Raw genomic sequence first — 19845 nt, 5'->3', positions numbered from 1 at the left:
GGCAATTACACTCGTGGAGAAGTGATTCCTAAGAATGTCCACAATATTTAAAGTAAATTACCATTTATCCTTTATTATTGATATCATATAAATTCTTAATAACGTCTAATTAATTGTGCTAATAAATTAAAATAAATAATGTGCACTAGTTAAAAGAGATCTCTATGATTTTGTCATAAAAAAAAAATAGAAAAAATCTGATTCCATTGATAGAGTTTAATGATTATTTATTTTTCAAAAAATGAACTTATTGATAGTTTTTTTAATATTCATTTACTAGATTTGCAAGATTTTGTTGATGTATTTTAATTTGGAAACCTGCAAAATTCTTTCGTTTTGAAAGGGAAAAAGTATAAATGAGAATAAGATGATTAAATTTCCTTAGCACAAGAGGCCAAGCCTCACTCTATAAAGTAAAGAGTGAAGGATGGTCCGGAGGAAAGTTAAGGCTTGATATTAGCAATTTTAATTTTGCTTTGACTATATGTTTGTTTTGCATCTGTTATTGTATTTGCAATGTAAAAACTACAATAAAATGTCTGAAAACTGTAAAAATTGTGTTTTATATTGTGAAATCTATTAAAAAATTGAGTTTGAAATGTAGTTTTCATGAAAAAGTTTTTGCATGTTTTTTTAACCGTGTTTCGTAAAACACTATTTGTTTTTGTATTTTAAAAGTGCTTTTGAAAAAATTTAATAATTTTTTATTTTTTTCTTTACTTTAAATTAATATTTTTTTTAGTGTTTTAGATTATTTTGATGTGCTGATATCAAAAATAATTTTTTTAAAAATAAAAAAATATTATTTTAATGCATTTCCAAGTAAAAAACACTTTAAAAAGCAATCATAACCACACAACTATTAAACATTTTATATATATTTTTTATTGTACATAAACCTCAATCATAATTTTTACCAAATATATATCTAAATCCAACCAATCACATCTAACCATATTTTTTTAAAACTTATTTTTTTTAAACCATAATTATAAAAACTACCTCAAAAACAAAAACAAAAACAATTTTAATTAATAAAACTACCTTACACAATCTCTTTCCTATACCTTCTTTCATTGAAAAGCATAAAAAGACGAAATGGGTTTTTATAAGTAAACTTTATCTAAAAAACAAAAAACTAAACAAATGGCTTAATCAACCACACTGAAAAAAATTGTCACTTTCATAGTTACATGCCAAAAATAGTGCAAGATGGCTACTACATTGTCACATGGCAATACACCCATAGAAAGGAATTCTTCGTAGAAAACAGGGGCCATCAACTAACCTAATTGCATTTAAATAGTGTTTCTGAAGTTTCTGAAATTTTCTACAATTCTACTCCACCTTCTCTCGCCCACTCTACACACACAATGAGGTTAGAGGCATCTTATATCTACTAGTTTTCTAACCACCCATCCACACATGCATTATTTAATTATATATTTAATATTTTTAAACTATTTTTTTTATATAAATATATCGAATAATTAATAGTTAGAAATACTCTAGATCATACATATTTATTATAATAACTTCTAAGAAATAATTTTTAAAAATATAATATATTTTATTTACAAATAGAGTTAAAATCTTTCTCTCTCTTTTTCATGCAACAAATAATAAAAAATTTCAATTAAAAATATCTTAGTATTTTTATCTAAAATTAATGTTACTTTGATTATATGATAATATATATATAGTTAAAATATTATAAATCATAATTAAACATTAGTTTAAAATTTTTGAATTTGATTTCTTATATTTAGTAACATGTATAGTTAAAATATTATAAAGATATTGCTGGTAGATACATTTCCATTTCGAGCATTAATTTCCTATTGCCGTCAAAATCAATAGCTCTTGACCATACAAGTTTTGCTCTGGTCCACAGTTTTTTTTGACCTTTTCTTGCGCCTAGGTTTTTTTTTTTTTTTTAGAAAAAAACTATTTTAAACAATAAAAAAAACTATATTATCTTAAATCTACGAATTCAAATCCAAGTGTTTTTTCAATTTATGATGAAGAAATTGATAAATTTAGGTATTTATAAATTCTATTAAATAAATTTTTTAATTCAATACTGATCTTAGATAGTATTATTGCTAAACTCCCTCCAGACAAAATTAGATGTATGTTCATGTCTCTTCTCCACCTTTTGTTTTCTTTTATTTTTAATTATTTTTTACTTTTCAAAATATGTAGTTCAAAATCTATTTTTAATTCAATGTCTTGTAGACCAATGCAAATGTTGAAAGCTTTGACTTGAGAGTTTGATTTTTCTTTCTTGGTAGATATTATCCTTTAATTCTTTTTCTTACATTGCTCTTGATCCAACGGCACTAGCAAACTGTGACACTTCTATAAAAGCAGTCCGAAGCCCTCTCAGATAATCACAACAAACAAGCATTCTCAATCCATATTTCTTCAGTATGAGTCCTTTTTCTTACTTGGCTTTGTTTCCCTGCTTCCTTCTTTTTGCCCATTTCTTCACCTTAAGCAACGCAGCCACTTTTGAAATCCGAAACCAATGCCCTTACACTGTCTGGGCCGCGGCTGTTCCCGGTGGTGGCCGAAGACTCGACCGAGGCCAATCATGGACCATCACCGCGAATGCCGGAACAACACAAGCCCGTATTTGGGGACGGACCAAGTGCAATTTCAATGGGGCCGGGCGAGGGACGTGTGAGACAGGTGATTGCAATGGGCTCTTGCAATGCCAAGCCTTCGGGAAACCCCCTAACACACTGGCTGAATATGCCTTGAACCAATTCAACAACTTGGATTTCTTCGACATATCTCTTGTTGATGGGTTTAATGTTCCTATGGACTTCAGTCCAGTATCAGGCAACTGCCGTGGAATTAGGTGCGCAGCTGATATCAATGGACAGTGCCCAAATCAGCTCAGGGCCAGCGGAGGCTGCAACAATCCTTGCACTGTCTTCAAGACAGATCAATACTGTTGCAATTCTGGCAACTGTGGCCCAACTGAATACTCGAGGTTTTTCAAGCAGAGGTGCCCTGACGCTTATAGCTATCCTAAAGATGACCAAACAAGCACCTTCACCTGTCCCGGTAGAACTAATTACAGGGTTGTATTCTGCCCTTGAAGCAGTTTTAAGCCAGGAATCTAATGGTGTAAAATGAGAATAAGGACCATTGCTCGATTCACTTCTGACGGTGTGAATTGCTGCCAAGGTCACATGCTTTATTATAATGAAAATCTACTACAATATTAACAGTGGCAAGACCCTTTATTTGCTCTAGCTGTTGACTACCCAGACAAAGTGTGTTTCATGCTTTCGTGAGCATATCCAGCCCAGAAGCGCTTTCTTCATTTTTAACCATGGGAAACTACAAAATACAACTATGCTGCAAGCAATTACCTTAAATAAAAACGATTTTAATTACTGCTCATGTTTGTTTGACAAAACCATTCTTTCCTTCTTTGTTTAATCCTTGTTAAAATCTGTTGCTTCCAAGCACTTAACAAGAGGTAATCCTAAAGCATTATCAGATCAGTAAGGCATGCAATAGCACAGGTCACAGAAAAATACTAAAAAGGGGAGGTTAAATTTAAAATTGTTAATATATAAATACATAACTGATAATTAACGAAGGTGGATCAATAGAAAATTGTAATATATAAATACATAACTGATAATTAACGAGGTGGATCAATAGAAAATTGTAATATATAAATACATAACTGATACGGAGGTGGATCAATAGAAAATTTCTCCCCTTTCATTTTCTTTTTTGGAAAATTCGTAGTCGTGACCTTGTTCGTGACTAAACTGGGAAAGACACCTCCATCTTCAAGCAGAAGCACCACCTTAAAACTAAAATTTACATGTTCTTCATCTCCTGGTTGAAGCAGTATGCAGGAGCTTGAGTCACCGAATCATCCGAAAGCACTGAGTGGAAATACCTGCAAATATTATCAGGTTGGGGTAAAAAATTACTATAACAGCAAACCAAATCTCTCTCCAGCTCAAAACCGTGGTCCTGTAGCCCCTCGACGAAATTCGCTGCCGTTTGCACATATTGATTCCGAGTTCTCAACACTTCCTTTAACATCCTTAGACAACCCTTCTCGGATTTCAAGACTGCTCACAAAACATTGAGAATATGTTGAATTATTATGTAATTAATCAAAGATATAGATTGTTCGTTGGTTTTCAATCAATTCTTTCATAGTGAAATGAAAATCGTCTCTTTGCCCCGAATAAGCTATCTCGTGGTCGTTCTCCAATGCTAGCACGCTGTCACATAATAATAACAGTACAATCTCGTCATGTGTTTGTTTAAATCACAAAAAAAAAAAAGATGTGTGGTAAAGGAGAGAATATGATTTATTTCATGAGAGATCCACCATATTACGCGTTTAAAATGCAGGTCAGTAGATAGCAGTTTCACGCTACTTCTTTCTGCCTCCACAAAGTAGAGAGTGAATATTTTAGCGAGACAGTGGAGAACGTCTCCACTGTCCCTGAAAATCGGAAGAATGTTATTACTGTTCTAGCCGGACCGAAATCTAGCCTAAATTTTATTTTTTATTGTTTTGGCTGGATCAGATTCAGTAAAAAGAAATTTAATTTCTTTTTAATTGTGTTTAACTTGAAAAATTAGTATTTAATATTATTCAATGACACTATATAAATTAGAAGGAGATCGCATAATAACATAGTATTTGCAGAATTTAATCGCAATCCCAATTTTATTCCTGATAATATTTTACCTGATTTTGCTGCACGCTAAAAAAGCATGAAAATTATAGACCTTATCGGATGAATTTTGTACGCGATGGAATTGTAGATAGGTTAATTGAACAATAAAAAAAATTTGAATATAAAAGTATTATTTTATTTAATATGTAATAATAGTAGTTAGATCTGCAAATATTTAAATTAAAAATCATCAATATTAATATATATATCTTTTTTAGTTATTTTATAACCTCAATTTAAAAAATATTTTTTACCAAACTCATTAAATTACTTTTTATTCAATCTCAATTCCAACCACAATTTTAACCAAACATATATAAATACCAAACCAACCTGAATCAAAATATTTTTTTTATAAAATAATATTTTTTTTCAAACTACAACAACAAAAACTACCAATAATTACAGTAACAATAATGTATATTGTCATCCAAATTAACTCAGCCAGTTGTAATGTCCACAAATCCTATCTAGTTGTGATAAAACACGAACCACTAGATCCTATCTAGTGTGCTTCTAAAACATATCCAAATTTAATAATTTTTCTCTTAAAGCAGGTTGGTCAGGGTATGCTGTTTAGTTACACTCAATGTGTTTTATTTTAAGTGCTTGTTTTTTTTCAATATCTGCTCTTTAAAGTGATGTTGTTTCACGGAATGTTATTTTTCTCATCGGCAACTACACTCGTGATAATTATGTCCTGTTTGTTTGCTGGAAAAATAATTTTTTTTTTTTAAAGTGAATTTCAGAAAAGTGAATTATTTTCTAATGTTTGGTAATGTAATGTAAAATAAATTAAAAAAACACTTTCCAGTGTTTTGTTATGTCATGAAAAATAAGCTGGAAAATAACTTATTAATGTTTTATTTTTCTCAAGTTTATTAAAATAATGAGGAACAAATCTTACAAATTAAAAATTTGAATAAGAATAAATAAATTGAAAAAAAATATATAAAATCATAAATTATCTCAAATAAAATAAATAAATATCAAATATATAGAGGGATTAGATCTAAAAAAAATAAAAGATGAATAAATTAAAATAATAATAATTTAAGATTTCTCAAATTATTTTCAAATAAAAATAAGTAACAATAAAAAGAATAAGGATCAAATTTGATAGATAAAAAATTTCAATTAAAAAAATGATAAGAGAAAAGCCAAATAACAATTATAAAAATGAGGATAAAAGTTTAATATAAAAATTAAATTTTCCAAGAGATGAAATTGAAAAATAAATATCAAACAAAATATAATATAGCAATCAAAAGTTTGAGGACCAAATTTGATATAATCTCAGTGAATCAATATGATTTTTTTTCTAATTTTTTTCAACAAACTTCTAGAAAGTGTTTTTCCGCCCAAAACCTTTTTCAGGAAAACACTTTTATGGAAAAAAAAAAAACCAAAAGCTAAATTTTTTTTTTTTTTCTATTGGAAAGTGTTTTTTCGTTGACCAACTTTTCTAATAAGCAAACAAATTATAGAAAAGTTTGGAAAGTTTAATTTTCTAGAAATCACTTTCAAAAAACAAACTTAGCGTATGAGAGGAGGATTTTGGAGATGATGGAATATTTGAAGTGCATCTTTTATTTTGTTATGGAGAAAGAAAGGGCCTAAGAAATGACCCTCGGTTCTTCTTCACTTATATAAAAGTGAATTTTATTAGTCTTAAGAATATTTTCATAGAGTTTAATGATTATTTATTTTTCAAAAATGGGAACTTATTGATAGTTTTTTTCAATATTCATTTACTAGATTTGCAAGATTTTGTTGATTATTTTAATTTGGATAACCTGCAAAGTTCCTTTCGTTTGAAAGGGAAAAGGTATAAATGAGAAAAGGATGATATAAATTTCCTTAGCACAAGAGGCCAAACCTCACTCTATAAAGTAAAGAGTGAAGGATGGTCCTGAGGAAAGTTAAGGATTGACATTAGCAAATTTTAATATTCATTTACTTAATTAATGAAACTACGTTACACAATCTCTTACCCAATACCTTCTTCCGTTGAATAGCATAAAAGACCAAAAAAATGCCACAGCCAATGAAAGGGCTTTTGGACTTGTCTTTGGAAACGTATTTCTTCTCCTTTCCTGGCAGCAGATTTCAGAAGCAGTTCGAGTGAAATGATTAAACTTTATAAATTTTTGGGTAGGGATGGTAATTTATGAATCGGCCTTTGAAACTATTTTTACCTTGTTCTCGAAACAAAAAAATTACTAATTTATACCCGATTTGAAATCCAATGAGAAATGGATTTTTTTTATACCAAACCCTATTAGGTTTCGAGTATTTTGTTGGGGTAATGAATGCACGACTTTGTTAATATTGAGATAATGTTTAATTATTGTTCTAAAACAATAAAAGATAAGATATAAAATAAGACGAAGATAAAATTATGTTTGGTAATAATATATAAGATAAAAAAATTGTTTCTGTATTCTATTTGGTTATGGTTATAAGACAAAAATAAAATATAAAAAAAATCTATTTTATTTTTAATATGTATTGTTGTTAAACTTATATATTTTAAAAGATAATTAGTTAATATTTTTTTACTTTATTTTATATTAAGTGTTGAAGTCGATAATATTATAATAAACTCTAATTATAAAATCAGGATTGACTTGGATTGGTTCACCAAAAGCTTGAACTAATCCTAGTTAAAAAACAAATAGAGAAAGAATTGACTTAATCTGACCTGGTAAAAAACATAGGATACAATAAGGGCAAAAGATCCTTTGACTTTTTTGAAAAACTTTTTGTTCAAAAAAAAGGTTGCTATGATTATTTAGAGAGAAAAAAAAGGGTCAATCGGCAGTTGGCACTCTCGATCCATGAATTGAACCTTATCTAGAGTAGACTCCTGAGCACGGCTTTAAAATTATGATAATAACTTCTTTTATTTATACATTAACTCGGGTCAACCTGTATTATCCCTCCTAACATGTGACATGAACCCTGCCCCGGTTCACCCCTGAGTCGGGTTTTAAAACTATGATAAATAAATAACTTTTATTATTATACTGACTTGTGTTGACCCTCATAATCCGTGCTCGAGCATTTTCCCAGGTTGACCTCCAAAACAAGTTTTAAAACCTATAATTAATAATAACTATTTTTATTTTATATTAACCTAGGTCAATATAGGTTGACCCTTCTGATATGTGATTCGGGTCTTACTCAGGGTTATCCCTTCGAGTTGGGTTTTATAACTATTGTAATAACCATTTTTTTCTTATGTTGACTCGAGTCAACAGTCAATCCCCTCTCGTATTTGAGTCTTGCCCCGGGTTGACCCCTGAATCGGGTTTTGAAATTATGATAATAATTATTTTTATTATTATGCTAACTTGGGGTCAACCTTACTCATGATTTGAGCTTTTTCTCGAATCAATCATCGAGTTGAGTTTTAAAACTTTAATAATAATAATTTTTATCTTTTACACGTCTTAGTGAACAATTTAGGATTGAAAGTTTTTTATAATTTATATTTTAGAAATAAAAAATAAAAATATAGTCTCTATAGATATGTCTATTGTGTACCTCTTATTTTGAAAGTATAGAAATTCATTCTAAAATTATTTTTAGAAATAGATTTATATTTTCATGTTTCATCTTTATCTCTTTAACCAATTATATTTTTATTTTTACTGTTTTTATCTCAAGTATTTATCTAAAGACAATGACCAAACTCTAACAAAAACAAAAAAAACAAAAAACTAAAGAACAACAAAGTAAAAAGTGGGAGATCCACTTTGACTAATTTATACACCTACACAAAAAGGAAGTCTTCATGGAAAACAGGGCCATCAACTAACCTAATTGCATTTAAATAGTGTTTTTTGAAATTTCTACAATTCTACTCTACCTTCTCTCTCCCCTCTACACACACAATGAGGTCCACCCATCCACACATGCACTATTTGATTATAGATTTAATATTTTAAACTAATTTTTTATAAATATATCCAATAATTAGTAGCTAGAAATACTTTAGATCATACATATTTATTATAATAACTTTTAAAAAATAAATTTAAAAAATCTGATATATTTTACTTACAAAAATAGTTAAAAAATATCTTAGAGAAAGCAAAACTTTACTTTTTCATGCAACAAATAATAAATTTGTTCAATTAAAAAATTATCTTAATATTTTTATTTAAAAGTAATGTTAGTTTGATTATATATATATATAGTTCAAATATTATAAATCATAATTGAGCATCAGTTTAAATTTTTGAATTTGAATTACTTATATTTAGTAGCATTCAATCTTAAATTCTAATAATTATATTTTAACATTATAAAAATTAAAACATCTTCTATTTTCTAAATGAGTATTACAACACAATATTTGTAAATTGCTTTTTATCGGGAGAGGTTATGAATTTATTTAAAATCTATATATATAACTCAAATGATTATATATATATATGCTTGCTTTATACAAGCTAGGGTCCACTCTCCAGGATGAAGATATTGTCGTGGATACATTTCCATTTCGAGCATTAATTTACTGTTGCTGTCCATAGCGCCTGACCATTCAAGTTTTAGTCTGGTCAACAGTTTATTTTATTTTATTTTTAAGGTGGTTGAGAGTATGATTACGATTATTTTTTAAAAATATTTTTTTATTTTAAAATATATTAAAATAATAATTTTTTATATTTTTAAAAAATTATTTTTGATATCAGCGCATTAAAATAATTTAAAAATATTAATTTAAAATAAAGAAAAAAAATAAAAATTAAATTAAATTTTTTCAAAAAACACTTTTGAAACACAAAAACAAACAGGGCTTAAACACTTTGTCTTGCCGCTTTGAGTTTTTTTTTTTATTTAAAAAAAACTATTTTTAAATAATAAAAAAACTATATTTTCTTAAATCTAAGAATTCAAATCCTCTTTCAATTTATGATGAAGAAATAAATTAAATTTAGATATTTATAAACTCTATTAAATAAAAATTTTCATTGAATACTGATCTTAGATAGTGTTATTGCTAAACTCTCTCCAAACTAAATTCCATGAATGTTCATCTCTCTTCTCCATCATTTAAAATTTATAGTTCAAATTAATTAACATTTTTATTTAAAAGTAAGAACATGACTTAGAATTATAGAATATCTAATATATTTACGTAATCTATTATACGTCATTTACAGAGGGACATGGCCAAACACTAGTTTCAATCTCACCCCCCTGCCTGTCTTGTAGACCAATGCAAATGTTGAAAGCTTTGACTTGAGAGTTTGATTTTTCCTACTTTCCAGAACAGTTTGGTTTTTCTTTCTTGGTAGATATTATCCTTTAATTTTTTTTTTAATTTTTCCAAGTTTTTGTACATTGCTCTTGATCCAACGGCACTAGCAAACTGTGACACTTCTCCTATAAAAGCAGTCCTAAGCCCTCACAAATAATCACAACACACCAGCTTTCTCAATCCATATTTCTTCACTATGAGTCGTTTTTCTTACTTATCGTTGTTTCCCTGCTTCCTTCTTTTTGCCCATTTCTTCACCTTCAGCAACGCAGCTACTTTTGAAATCCGTAACCAATGCGCTTACACTGTCTGGGCTGCGGCTGTTCCCGGTGGTGGCCGAAGACTCGACCGGGGCCAGTCATGGACCATCACCGCGAATGCCGGAACAACACAAGCCCGTATTTGGGGACGGACCAAGTGCAATTTCGATGGGGCTGGGCGAGGGACGTGCGAGACAGGTGATTGCAATGGGCTCTTGCAATGCCAAGCCTTCGGGAAACCCCCTAACACACTGGCTGAATATGCCTTGAACCAATTCAACAACTTGGATTTCTTCGACATATCTCTTGTTGATGGGTTTAATGTTCCTATGGACTTCAGTCCAGTATCAGGCAACTGTCGTGGAATTAGATGCGCAGCTGATATCAATGGACAGTGCCCAAATCAGCTCAGGGCCAGCGGAGGCTGCAACAATCCTTGCACTGTCTTCAAGACAGATCAATACTGTTGCAATTCTGGCAACTGTGGCCCAACTGAATACTCGAGGTTTTTCAAGCAGAGGTGCCCTGACGCTTATAGCTATCCTAAAGATGACCAAACAAGCACCTTCACCTGTCCCGGTGGAACTAATTACAGGGTTGTATTCTGCCCTTGAAGCAGTTTTAAGCCAGGAATCTAATGGTGTAAAATGAGAATAAGGACCATTGCTCGATTCACTTCTGACGGTGTGAATTGCTGCCAAGGTCACATGCTTTATTATAATGAAAATCTACTACAATATTAACAGTGGCAAGACCCTTTATTTGCTCTAGCTGTTGACTACCCAGACAAAGTGTGTTTCATGCTTTCGTGAGCATATCCAGCCCAGAAGCGCTTTCTTCATTTTTAACCATGGGAAACTACAAAATACAACCATGCTGCAAGCAATTACCTTAAATAAAACGATTTAAGTACTGCTCATGTTTATTAGCTTCTTCCAACACGGTAATCCATTTTCCTTTTATATTAATCATCCGTGTTTTGTTGACAAAACCATTCTTTCCTTCTTTGTTTAATCTTTGTTAAAATCTGTTGCTTCCAAGCACTTCACAAGAGGTAATCCTAAAGCATTATCAGATCAGCAAGGCATGCAATAGCTCAGGTCAACAGAAAATACTGAAGGAGAGGTAAATTAAAATTGTAATATATAAATACATAACTGATAATGAGGTGGATCAATAGACAATTTCTCCCCTTTCATTTTCTTTTTTGGATAATTCGTACTATTGACCTTGTTCGTGACTAAACTGGGAAAGTCACCTCCATCTTCAAGCAGAAGCACCACCTTAAAACTAAAATTTACATGTTTTTCATCTCCTGGTTGAAGCAGTACGCAGGAGCTTGAGTCACCGAATCATCCGAAAGCACTGCGCCTACCTCAAAAGTTATCACATGAGTGGAAATACCTGCAAATATGATCAGGTTGTGGTCGAATATTACTAAACAGGAAACTAAAAGGAATAACCATAATCAAATGAACATGAAGCACTGCAGCTTCTAATTAATCGTAGTAATCATAAGTGATATCATACCATCGTTAAAATCCCATCTGACAGGCCTCTTCGTATAAACATCCTCATAGTACCATATAGTGTCGATCTTCTCCCACACATTGCATAGATACCCATCAGTGACAGCAGTCCCTAGATATTCGGCTCCATCAAGAAAATCAGGCCTAGGAATACCCACATCATTAACCATAATCCGACAGCTATGAGGCTCGCTTAAAGTGTAGTAGAAGGTTGTCCCATTATTCCACTCCGTGTCGTACAACAAAACAGATAGTTGTTTCTGTATTATATTCACATTGCGGCCTCTAGGCCAATCATACCACAGATTGGTGATTTGGAGGCGTGTTGAGCTCAAGTTCATATACAAAAGTGCATGGAATTGTTCAGGCCATGGAGCAGGAATTGGGGTTGCTGAGTACTCTGGCTCAGGCCATTGAAGTGAAGGGTTTATGAGTTGGAGGACGACGAGGGTTATTCTTATAAATTGTGTGTGGAATTGTAGCTTCATTTTTCTGTTCTTTTTTGTGTTTGACTGGTTGTTGATCTCTTGCTAGTTTCTTCCTTATCTATAAGAGTGGGAGGTCACGTTGAAACGGATAATTAGCATGCCTAAATGTGTGGCTGTGAAGGGAGTTCTTGTATGGAGGCTCCTGTACCAAACTCGAAGAAACTAACCAAGCATCATTACAAAAAAGAAAAGAAGAAGAAGAAGAGGAGGAGGGACTTTTACTTTTCATTCTATTATACACTTTGATTTTATGGGTGCAATTATGATTTTAAAGAGTTGATTTTTTTTTAATTAATTTTCTTAATGTATTTGAATTGTTTTGATGTTAAAAAATAATTTTAAAAAAATAAAAAAAAATATTATTCTTAATAAAAACCTTTAAAAGGTAATCTTTCTTACCATCTCAAACATGCTATTAAAATTAAACCAATATTCATTTATTATTTTATTTCATGGTATTTTATAAATTCTTGATTGGTTTGAAGAGTTTTACTTGACATTTTGAAAGTTTTTGATTGATTTTTGATAATTTTTTCATTCAATTTCCCTCTTCATTTCATAATTTCACAAATAAATGACATGAAAAGCAATTCTGGATTAAATTTACAAGAAACAGAATCCAACTTCAGAATTAGTTCAATTCGCTGCATCTATTATTAGTGAGAACTCTATTGCGTATTATTTCCGATGAAGATGATTACATAGAAGGAAAAGGGGAAAAAAAAGGGGGGGTGGGGGGCTCTAGTCATCTGTCTATGTGCCATTTTCTACAGTGCAGACTGGAAAATCATCTCAGCAAGTTCCTGCAAATGGCACAAAGATCCTGAATTAGATTCTAGTCACATTATAATAATTCAAATTTAAGAACAAAAGCAGTAAATCTGATTCTCCAGGAAAGCAACAGTAGAGGAAACAAAAATTTAAAGGGAAGATGGATTCAATTATCAAAGAAAATAAAAACAAGCTGGAGGTTCGTAGCAAAAGCTCAACCAGCACTTTCTAAAAGCACTGCATACTTTTATTTTTAACTTCTCATGCTAAAATCTGTTGGATAGTAATTCGGAAAATTCTTGAAGTTCATGGATTATCTAGGAGTTTAGCCAAAGGACTTGATGCATTTTGATCTTCTATGTTGAATGGATTATCTACCATGCATATAGAATGGAAAAATCCTAGACTTTGCATAAATAAGAAATCATGGCTATTATGCTTTTCAAGTCTGTAGATTTCCTCTCTGAGAGAATAAAAGATGAGATGTGTTGCCGACATGTTTCCATTATTATAGGAAATGAATCCTACAAAATTATATCACTGATATATAAAGGGAAAGCCAGCAGTTTTTCCATCACGTTTCCTGCTAGAACTCATGGACAAACAAAAAATCCATTCAGTCTTTCAATCTATAATATCTGCATAAGAGGGTCGGATGCATGGTGATGGATGTTTTGCAATTGCTCAAGCAAAAATTGTTACTATCCAATTACCTGCTTAGCAGATGGAACCTTGGGTTCACCCCATTTCATGGCCAGCTTCTCAAGCGTTTCAAAATCTCCCTTACCAGCCTGTTGGAAGATGCATTACTTGTTAGCCACAGGGGAAATTAAACAACATGACAAAATAGGAATAAGAAGCATGTTACCTCTACTTGCGCCCCGATCTCTGTATCAAAACTCTGATAGCGTTTGCGAACAAGCTCAGCCAATGAACCATCCTTTGTTCCACAGCAAACAAATTCAAAGGCATCAAAATCAAGATAATAAAAACACCTTCCATGAGAAGATCGTAGAGAAGATGAAAATTAAAGATCTCACCTGAATCAACTTGGCAGCACTTCGGAGTCCACGAGCCAGGGTATCCATTCCACTAATATGAGCAAGGAATATGTCCTCAACTTCTGTACTCTCTCTTCGCCTAAAGAATCACATAATCAAGGTCATCACATATGGTCTTCATTCTAAAGCTGAAGGCAATACATCAAAATTGATAAAAATATTCAAGGAAGATGTGAAACTAACAGTTTTGCATCGAAATTGAATCCTCCTGGTGCTAATCCTCCCTGGCATTAGGCAAAACGAAAACCAGCTGATGTAATTCCATTTCAAATGATAAGATATTTGAATTTTCACAACCAATTGAAAGCAACAAATCATTCACATACGTTTCTTATCACACTAAGCATAACCATAGTTGCCTCTGAAATATCAGTCATGAACTGATCTGTATCCCATCCTGTAGTCATGATAACAGCCCTATGTTACAACCACAGATCTCAAGGATTTACATGCGGAGTTAGTAAGCTTGAAATACAACTAAAAAAATTGAAACACTCAAGGTTTCTAATCTAATCATTACCAATCTGAGGGTCTCCAGTGTTTGCATCAATATTTCCCAATAAACCATTAATTCTTGCAGTTTCAAGCTCATGATGACAGCTGCAGAATACTCAAACGTTGTAGGATGATACAAAAAATTCCATGTATAATCACGTGATTGGCTAATTATTTTATTAGGTGACAAGGACAAGATTACAAGAAGATTTGTACCTGTGACCTGAAAGAGTGGCATGGTTGCACTCAATGTTTAGCTTGAATTCGCCTGCGAATGGAAATGGAAAAGTGAGGTTAAACAACAATTCTGAGTCATGCCAAACAGGAGAGATGCTTCTTCTAAAATAGTGACTGCTAGATCCATTTAAAAAAAAAAAAAAAAGAACAGGGCAATCAAGTGAATTTGGTGAAGCCATAACCACTGAGGTCACCAGTTATAGCTGGTTTTAGTTGAATCTGATAGCTGAAAGCAAGTACTCAAGCAATCATGGTTATGCCAGGGGTAGCAATTTGAAAAAAATGTACCATACAGTTCACCTCCAAATAAGAATCAGTATCACCTGTTAAAACCTTCTATATCAAACTAGTCAGGGTTTGCAACATGGGCCAACTTCCTAATTGAATTGTCACTGGTTAGACTTTCTTCCAGTTTATGTATTCTAAATTACGACACTTTAAACTATTTGTTCATCAATGTCCAATAATAACATCATCACATTATTACAATGACAATCTCCAGCTCTATTGATTAAATTATTTTGGGACTAATCTTTGAACTTCTTATTTATGGGTAAACAACTCCACAACTCAAGTGAACACAAAGAAAAACAGACGAGAAGTTTTACTACCATGCGATGTGTGAACATGGGGCCAATTTGAGTTGAGAAAAGCACAAATAATTTATTCCCCAAAATCATCAATCAAAAGCAAAGATGCCCAAATGCTATAATACTTAGCGAAGTGACATAGATTAACCCAACTACTTCCATAATAAAAATAGCCAAATTAAAGTTTATTAAGAAAAAATAATGTAAAAAAAAAGAAGAAAAGAACAGGATGAAGTAAAGCTAGTTCTAGATGGTGCAACAAAATCAGAGGAGTTACGGAAATAAGTTTCAATAATCACCTATTAGGCCATATTTCCGCAAGAAATTAGCTGTAGTAGCAGCATCCCAGTCGTACCTGATAAAACAGCACCATAAGTAAGATCAAAGGGAACTGTGAAGAAGGCTGCCAATCAAATAAATGAGAATGAGAAATACTGGTGTTTGGTCGGTTCTTGAGGCTTGGGCTCAATAAGCAGAGTTCCTGAAAGACAGAGCAAGCAAATATTAAGATCACTTCAGAATTTTGGAAGGAAACATTTGATAAAATGAGGACAACGTTAAGGAAGGATAAAAAAACAAGACAATAGAGGATGAGCTATTCATGTTCTGCATGCCCCATGAAAATGGAAATGCCTATTGTATCCTATTGTGCAACTGAGTCTATGCTGCCTGTGTTATGAAAAGAACAGAAATATACCATTGAATCCAATCTTCTTCTTGTAGGCAACAGCAGCTTCGCAAAACCTTGCCTGTAGGAAGATGTCGGAAATCATTAGTTAGTAAGAAGACCCAGACTTCATCATGGAAACTCCAGGGCAGACCAACACTGACCAGAGAGGTAAGTAGTAAGAGCTCTTTTAATGTTAAGAAGGTGAGAATTGGAGAGCATACCAAATGATCAAGCTCCCTTTCCATATCTGTGTTCAAAAGACTCTGGTAACCCTCACGACCACCCCAAAAGACATAATTTTCTCCACCCAAGTCATGTGTGACCTGTTGGAATAAGAGGTGTTAATTGCAATTTGTTGATATAAAAATTCCATAAAAGTATGTTACATTCACACAATTATCTTTTTTTTTTTTTTTCCAAGACTACACACAGATCAACTCACCTCCATCGCTTTCTTCACTTGAGCTGCAGCATATGCATATACGCCTAACTCAGAACTGTGACAAGAGGACCCAAACGTATTAAGTCTATGAACAAATGATCTGGATAGCATCAATAGCATGACATCCAGTCAAGGTTAGAATACCTAGTAGCACCACCATGCATGTAACGAGGATGCATAAACAATTGTGCTGTACCCCACAAAGGACGGATCTTGGTTCCCTGCACAGTCACGTGATTGAGGCATCAAAAACTAAACCAAACTTCATAATCTCTTGTACACACATAAAATAAAGTATCAAGCATGCTGATATCCAAATCCACATAAGGGAGTGTTAGTGGTTCTCCTCCGAATATTGAATACCTTGGTCGATCAGTGATTGTGAAAGTTCTGTGCCACTACAATTTGCACCTCTTGTGAAATATCACATGAAAGAAAAAAGGCAAGGAGATTTTGCTCCAGTTTTTCTGGCGGCTATAAATTTATACACACTTGGCAACCAAGAAAATATGAAGGTAACTATTGCAATTTAAGGAAGTGGCGAAAAGAGACAAGGTGGGCAAATAAGCGGTTTAAATCTGCCATAGAATTAGATTGCATAAATATTTAGTTATTTTTTTCTATTAAAAAAGGATTGACTACCCAGCTGCAGTTCATGATACGAGAATAAGGGAATTCTATGTCAGTCTACATGGCACTGTTCCTTTGACAGAAATATATATAAAAGCAGTTTAAATATATGAAAATAGTTGCCAAATAATGTATATTAGAAAAAAAAAAAAAAAAAAGCTAATATATCAAACTATGATGAAAAAACTGATGTCGGATAGGTATACAAAAAGCCTTAAAGAACAGTAAGGTTCTGGCACCAGTTAAGCTAATACACAGATGTATGAAGTTACATTTCTGTTTTATTTCAGTCATATGATCATCATCCCTTTGGTTTCAAAGATTACCTGAAGTTCTTTAGCAAGGGCCACTACTTCATCCAAGTTTTTGTTACTTTCCTGTAACAAAAAGAAAAGGCCTCAATTAGTTCAGTGGTACACCAGTGTGATAAAAAAACATAGATCAAAATAAAGAAACAAGAAACAATTAAGTCTATCCATAATTAAAGTTTAACAACCAAATGCTCATTAGCAGAAACAAGGAACCCGCTTCCCCCCAGCTGATACTGTTATTTAAAAACTCACTCACCTCCAGAGTTTCACCATCAGGAGCTATATCCCTATCATGGAAACACCACCTATCAACTCCAATCTTCTCCAAGAACTCAAAATTAGCTCTCACTGGGTTGTGTATCAAAAGGGAAAAAAAATCAATAAACAAATAGGCACCAACTTTGTAGTACTCAGTAAATGATGTGTAACATCATGGATCTTACTTCTCCTTTTGGCCATAGCCAAAGAATTGGTTCCATCTTCCCAAGGCCAATACTTGGTAGGCGCACCAAAGGGGTCACCTCCTGTTCCACGGAATGTGTGCCAAAATGCAATACTGAATCTCATCCAATCCTGTTATCAGAAGTAACAGTCAGCAATAGTTCTACTGCTTGCTACAGTATATAATAGCAAAACTGCACTCCACCTTCATTTTCTTCCCAAGAATCTCTTCTTCCGCATTATACCATTTGAATGCTAGTGGATTCTTGCTAGAAGGTCCCTGCAAATAAAATTTGACTCTAGAGCTAAAAGTGCAAGTAAAATATACATGATTGAAGACACCAAGTTATAGGTCATAAATGTCTTTACCTCGAACTTAATTTTGGGAATGCCAGGGAAGAACTCCCCTTCCCATTCTCCAGAATCACTGCATTTTCCACCAAGATCAGCAGGACATGTTGGCGGACCAGCAGCAAACTGCATTGCAATGTAATGAAACGAAAGTAAAATGAGAACATAAATGAATAATGTCGTTAAACTGTGGATCCTAGCCCACAACTGGATTTCCACAAAATCCCCATTGGTCCCATATGGTCCACAAAATAAACTAACATTAGAAAGCAGTATAGATTCTCAATATTGCCCCATGCAACACCAGAAAAGATTTATTTTTTTATTCTCTTACCACTCCTAAAGTGATTACACTCGAGCAAACAAGAAGCAGCAGTATCCTCCCACCTTTCATCTTATTGAAGCTAACCTTGCAATATAAAGAAACAAAAAGCAAACAAACAAACGATAATCAATCAATCAAGTAACGAAAACCATAGATCAACACCCACACATCCCATGACCAATTAGACAACTTTAAGAGCCCAAAATAATAATAAATCAAAACTAAAAAATTGACTATCCTCTCTATCTCTCTCACTCTCATAAACAAATAATCAGTCCAGTAATTGCTGCACGATTAGCAATTAAGTATTAAGTATAACATGAACAGAAATTAGAAAACAACCCATGATCACATTACTAGATAACAATCATGGGTTATCAAAAAAAAAAAAATCAACCATCAATCCAGCAAAGCTTACAACATCAAGAAGACCATCAAAGCACTAAGCTTTGCCAAAAAAAATAACATGGAACCAAAACTGGAAAACAACCCATGGTTACATTAGCATATAGCAATCATGGGTTGTCAACAAAAATAAAATTCAGTCATTCAGCCCAGCAAATATTACAGTAACAAGAAGATCATCAAAGCACCGAGCTTTACCAAAAAAAAAACTTCGAATAAAAGATAAAGCAGAAGAGAGATTGAGAGAGATAAACTTACAAATGACACTACGAAAATCGGACTACTGAGATTACAAGAGAAAGAAACATGCACAATAGCTGAGGATGTTGCTGCTATTTATAGAGACAGCCTTAGTAAAAGGATAATATTTATAAACAGGAATTTTTTTTTTTGTGGTAAATTCATAAGAATTTGACTTTAACTAAAATGATAAATTTTAGGATTTGATTTTGCTTGTGATACGATTTTACGAAACCACTTTTAATTATCCCTCCTTAAATTATCACCCAAATTGCTAATTTAATTTGCAACTTTCTCTTTTTCGGTAATGTCAAAAAATAAAATTTAATCTTCTACTAACCCTTATTATTTACTAAATAATCTATATAAATAAAAGGAGTTGATGATAGGTAGAGAAGTTTGAGAGTGTATTAATAATAATAATAATAATAATAAAAAAAGACTATCACCATGCAAACTATCCTAATAGGAAGAAGATAAGTTTCGTTGCTACGGTGATGTCCTAAGTGCCAGCTATTGGTGCATGATAATCAAGTTTCTTAAAAAGAAAAATTCAAAGATAAGAAAGAAACCTGAATGGATTTAAAAAAAAAAAAA

The 19845-nt window shown here is 32.3% G+C and overlaps 4 protein-coding genes across 6 annotated transcripts; 2 read left to right on the top strand and 2 right to left on the bottom strand.

Annotated features, from left to right (window-relative positions):
• The first annotated feature begins 2378 nt into the window (after positions 1-2378).
• Positions 2379-3241, top strand: LOC118033240 (thaumatin-like protein). Its single transcript, XM_035038154.2, has one exon. It carries the CDS (start codon positions 2433-2435, stop codon positions 3108-3110), a length of 678 nt encoding a protein of 225 aa, XP_034894045.1. The 5' UTR covers positions 2379-2432; the 3' UTR covers positions 3111-3241.
• Positions 3242-10148: 6907 nt separating this feature from the next.
• Positions 10149-11032, top strand: LOC118033242 (thaumatin-like protein). Its single transcript, XM_035038156.2, has one exon. It carries the CDS (start codon positions 10199-10201, stop codon positions 10874-10876), a length of 678 nt encoding a protein of 225 aa, XP_034894047.1. The 5' UTR covers positions 10149-10198; the 3' UTR covers positions 10877-11032.
• A 342-nt stretch (positions 11033-11374) lies between these two features.
• On the bottom strand, positions 11375-12523 carry LOC118033243 (uncharacterized protein At4g14100). The gene is made up of 2 exons (XM_035038157.2): positions 11793-12523; positions 11375-11666 (listed from the first exon to the last, which is right to left on the bottom strand). Exons 1-2 carry the CDS (start codon positions 12277-12279, stop codon positions 11560-11562), a joined length of 594 nt encoding a protein of 197 aa, XP_034894048.1. The 5' UTR covers positions 12280-12523; the 3' UTR covers positions 11375-11559.
• A 331-nt stretch (positions 12524-12854) lies between these two features.
• LOC118033239 (xylose isomerase) lies at positions 12855-19739 on the bottom strand. Of its 3 annotated transcripts, none has more exons than XM_035038152.2 (21): positions 19267-19738; positions 18613-18687; positions 18297-18404; positions 18133-18207; positions 17930-18059; positions 17743-17834; positions 17502-17552; positions 16690-16766; positions 16546-16600; positions 16325-16426; positions 16131-16182; positions 15869-15914; positions 15733-15788; positions 14823-14874; positions 14632-14711; positions 14438-14508; positions 14295-14335; positions 14091-14190; positions 13919-13990; positions 13764-13841; positions 12855-13082 (listed from the first exon to the last, which is right to left on the bottom strand). In XM_035038152.2, exons 2-21 carry the CDS (start codon positions 18670-18672, stop codon positions 13047-13049), a joined length of 1434 nt encoding a protein of 477 aa, XP_034894043.1. In that variant the 5' UTR covers positions 18673-18687; positions 19267-19738; the 3' UTR covers positions 12855-13046. The 3 variants fall into 3 exon arrangements, with proteins under 3 accessions (XP_034894043.1, XP_034894044.1, XP_073262255.1); XM_035038153.2 differs by having other exon boundaries at positions 18613-18682; XM_073406154.1 differs by lacking the exon at positions 18133-18207 and having other exon boundaries at positions 19267-19739.
• Positions 19740-19845: the final 106 nt, after the last annotated feature.

Source organism: Populus alba, chromosome 18 (assembly GCF_005239225.2).
Source record: "Populus alba chromosome 18, ASM523922v2, whole genome shotgun sequence".
NCBI lineage: Eukaryota > Viridiplantae > Streptophyta > Magnoliopsida > Malpighiales > Salicaceae > Populus > Populus alba.
This window is presented reverse-complemented; position numbering and strand designations above follow the sequence as displayed.

What these genes read in the sequence shown, in the direction of transcription:
- LOC118033240 (XM_035038154.2), top strand. Translation starts at nt 2,433, where the DNA reads ATGAGTCCTTTTTCTTACTTGGCTTTGTTTCCCTGCTTCCTTCTTTTT.
- LOC118033242 (XM_035038156.2), top strand. Translation starts at nt 10,199, where the DNA reads ATGAGTCGTTTTTCTTACTTATCGTTGTTTCCCTGCTTCCTTCTTTTT.
- LOC118033243 (XM_035038157.2), bottom strand. Translation starts at nt 12,279, where the DNA reads ATGAAGCTACAATTCCACACACAATTTATAAGAATAACCCTCGTCGTC. An exon ending in CAGATGGGATTTTAACGATG is followed by an intron (nt 11,667 to 11,792) that starts GTATGATATCAC and finishes TCATATTTGCAG; the next exon opens with GTATTTCCACTCATGTGATA.
- LOC118033239 (XM_035038152.2), bottom strand. Translation starts at nt 18,672, where the DNA reads ATGAAAGGTGGGAGGATACTGCTGCTTCTTGTTTGCTCGAGTGTAATC. An exon ending in GAAGAAGATTGGATTCAATG is followed by an intron (nt 15,915 to 16,130) that starts GTATATTTCTGT and finishes TCTGTCTTTCAG; the next exon opens with GAACTCTGCTTATTGAGCCC. An exon ending in GCGGAAATATGGCCTAATAG is followed by an intron (nt 14,875 to 15,732) that starts GTGATTATTGAA and finishes TTCCATTCGCAG; the next exon opens with GCGAATTCAAGCTAAACATT.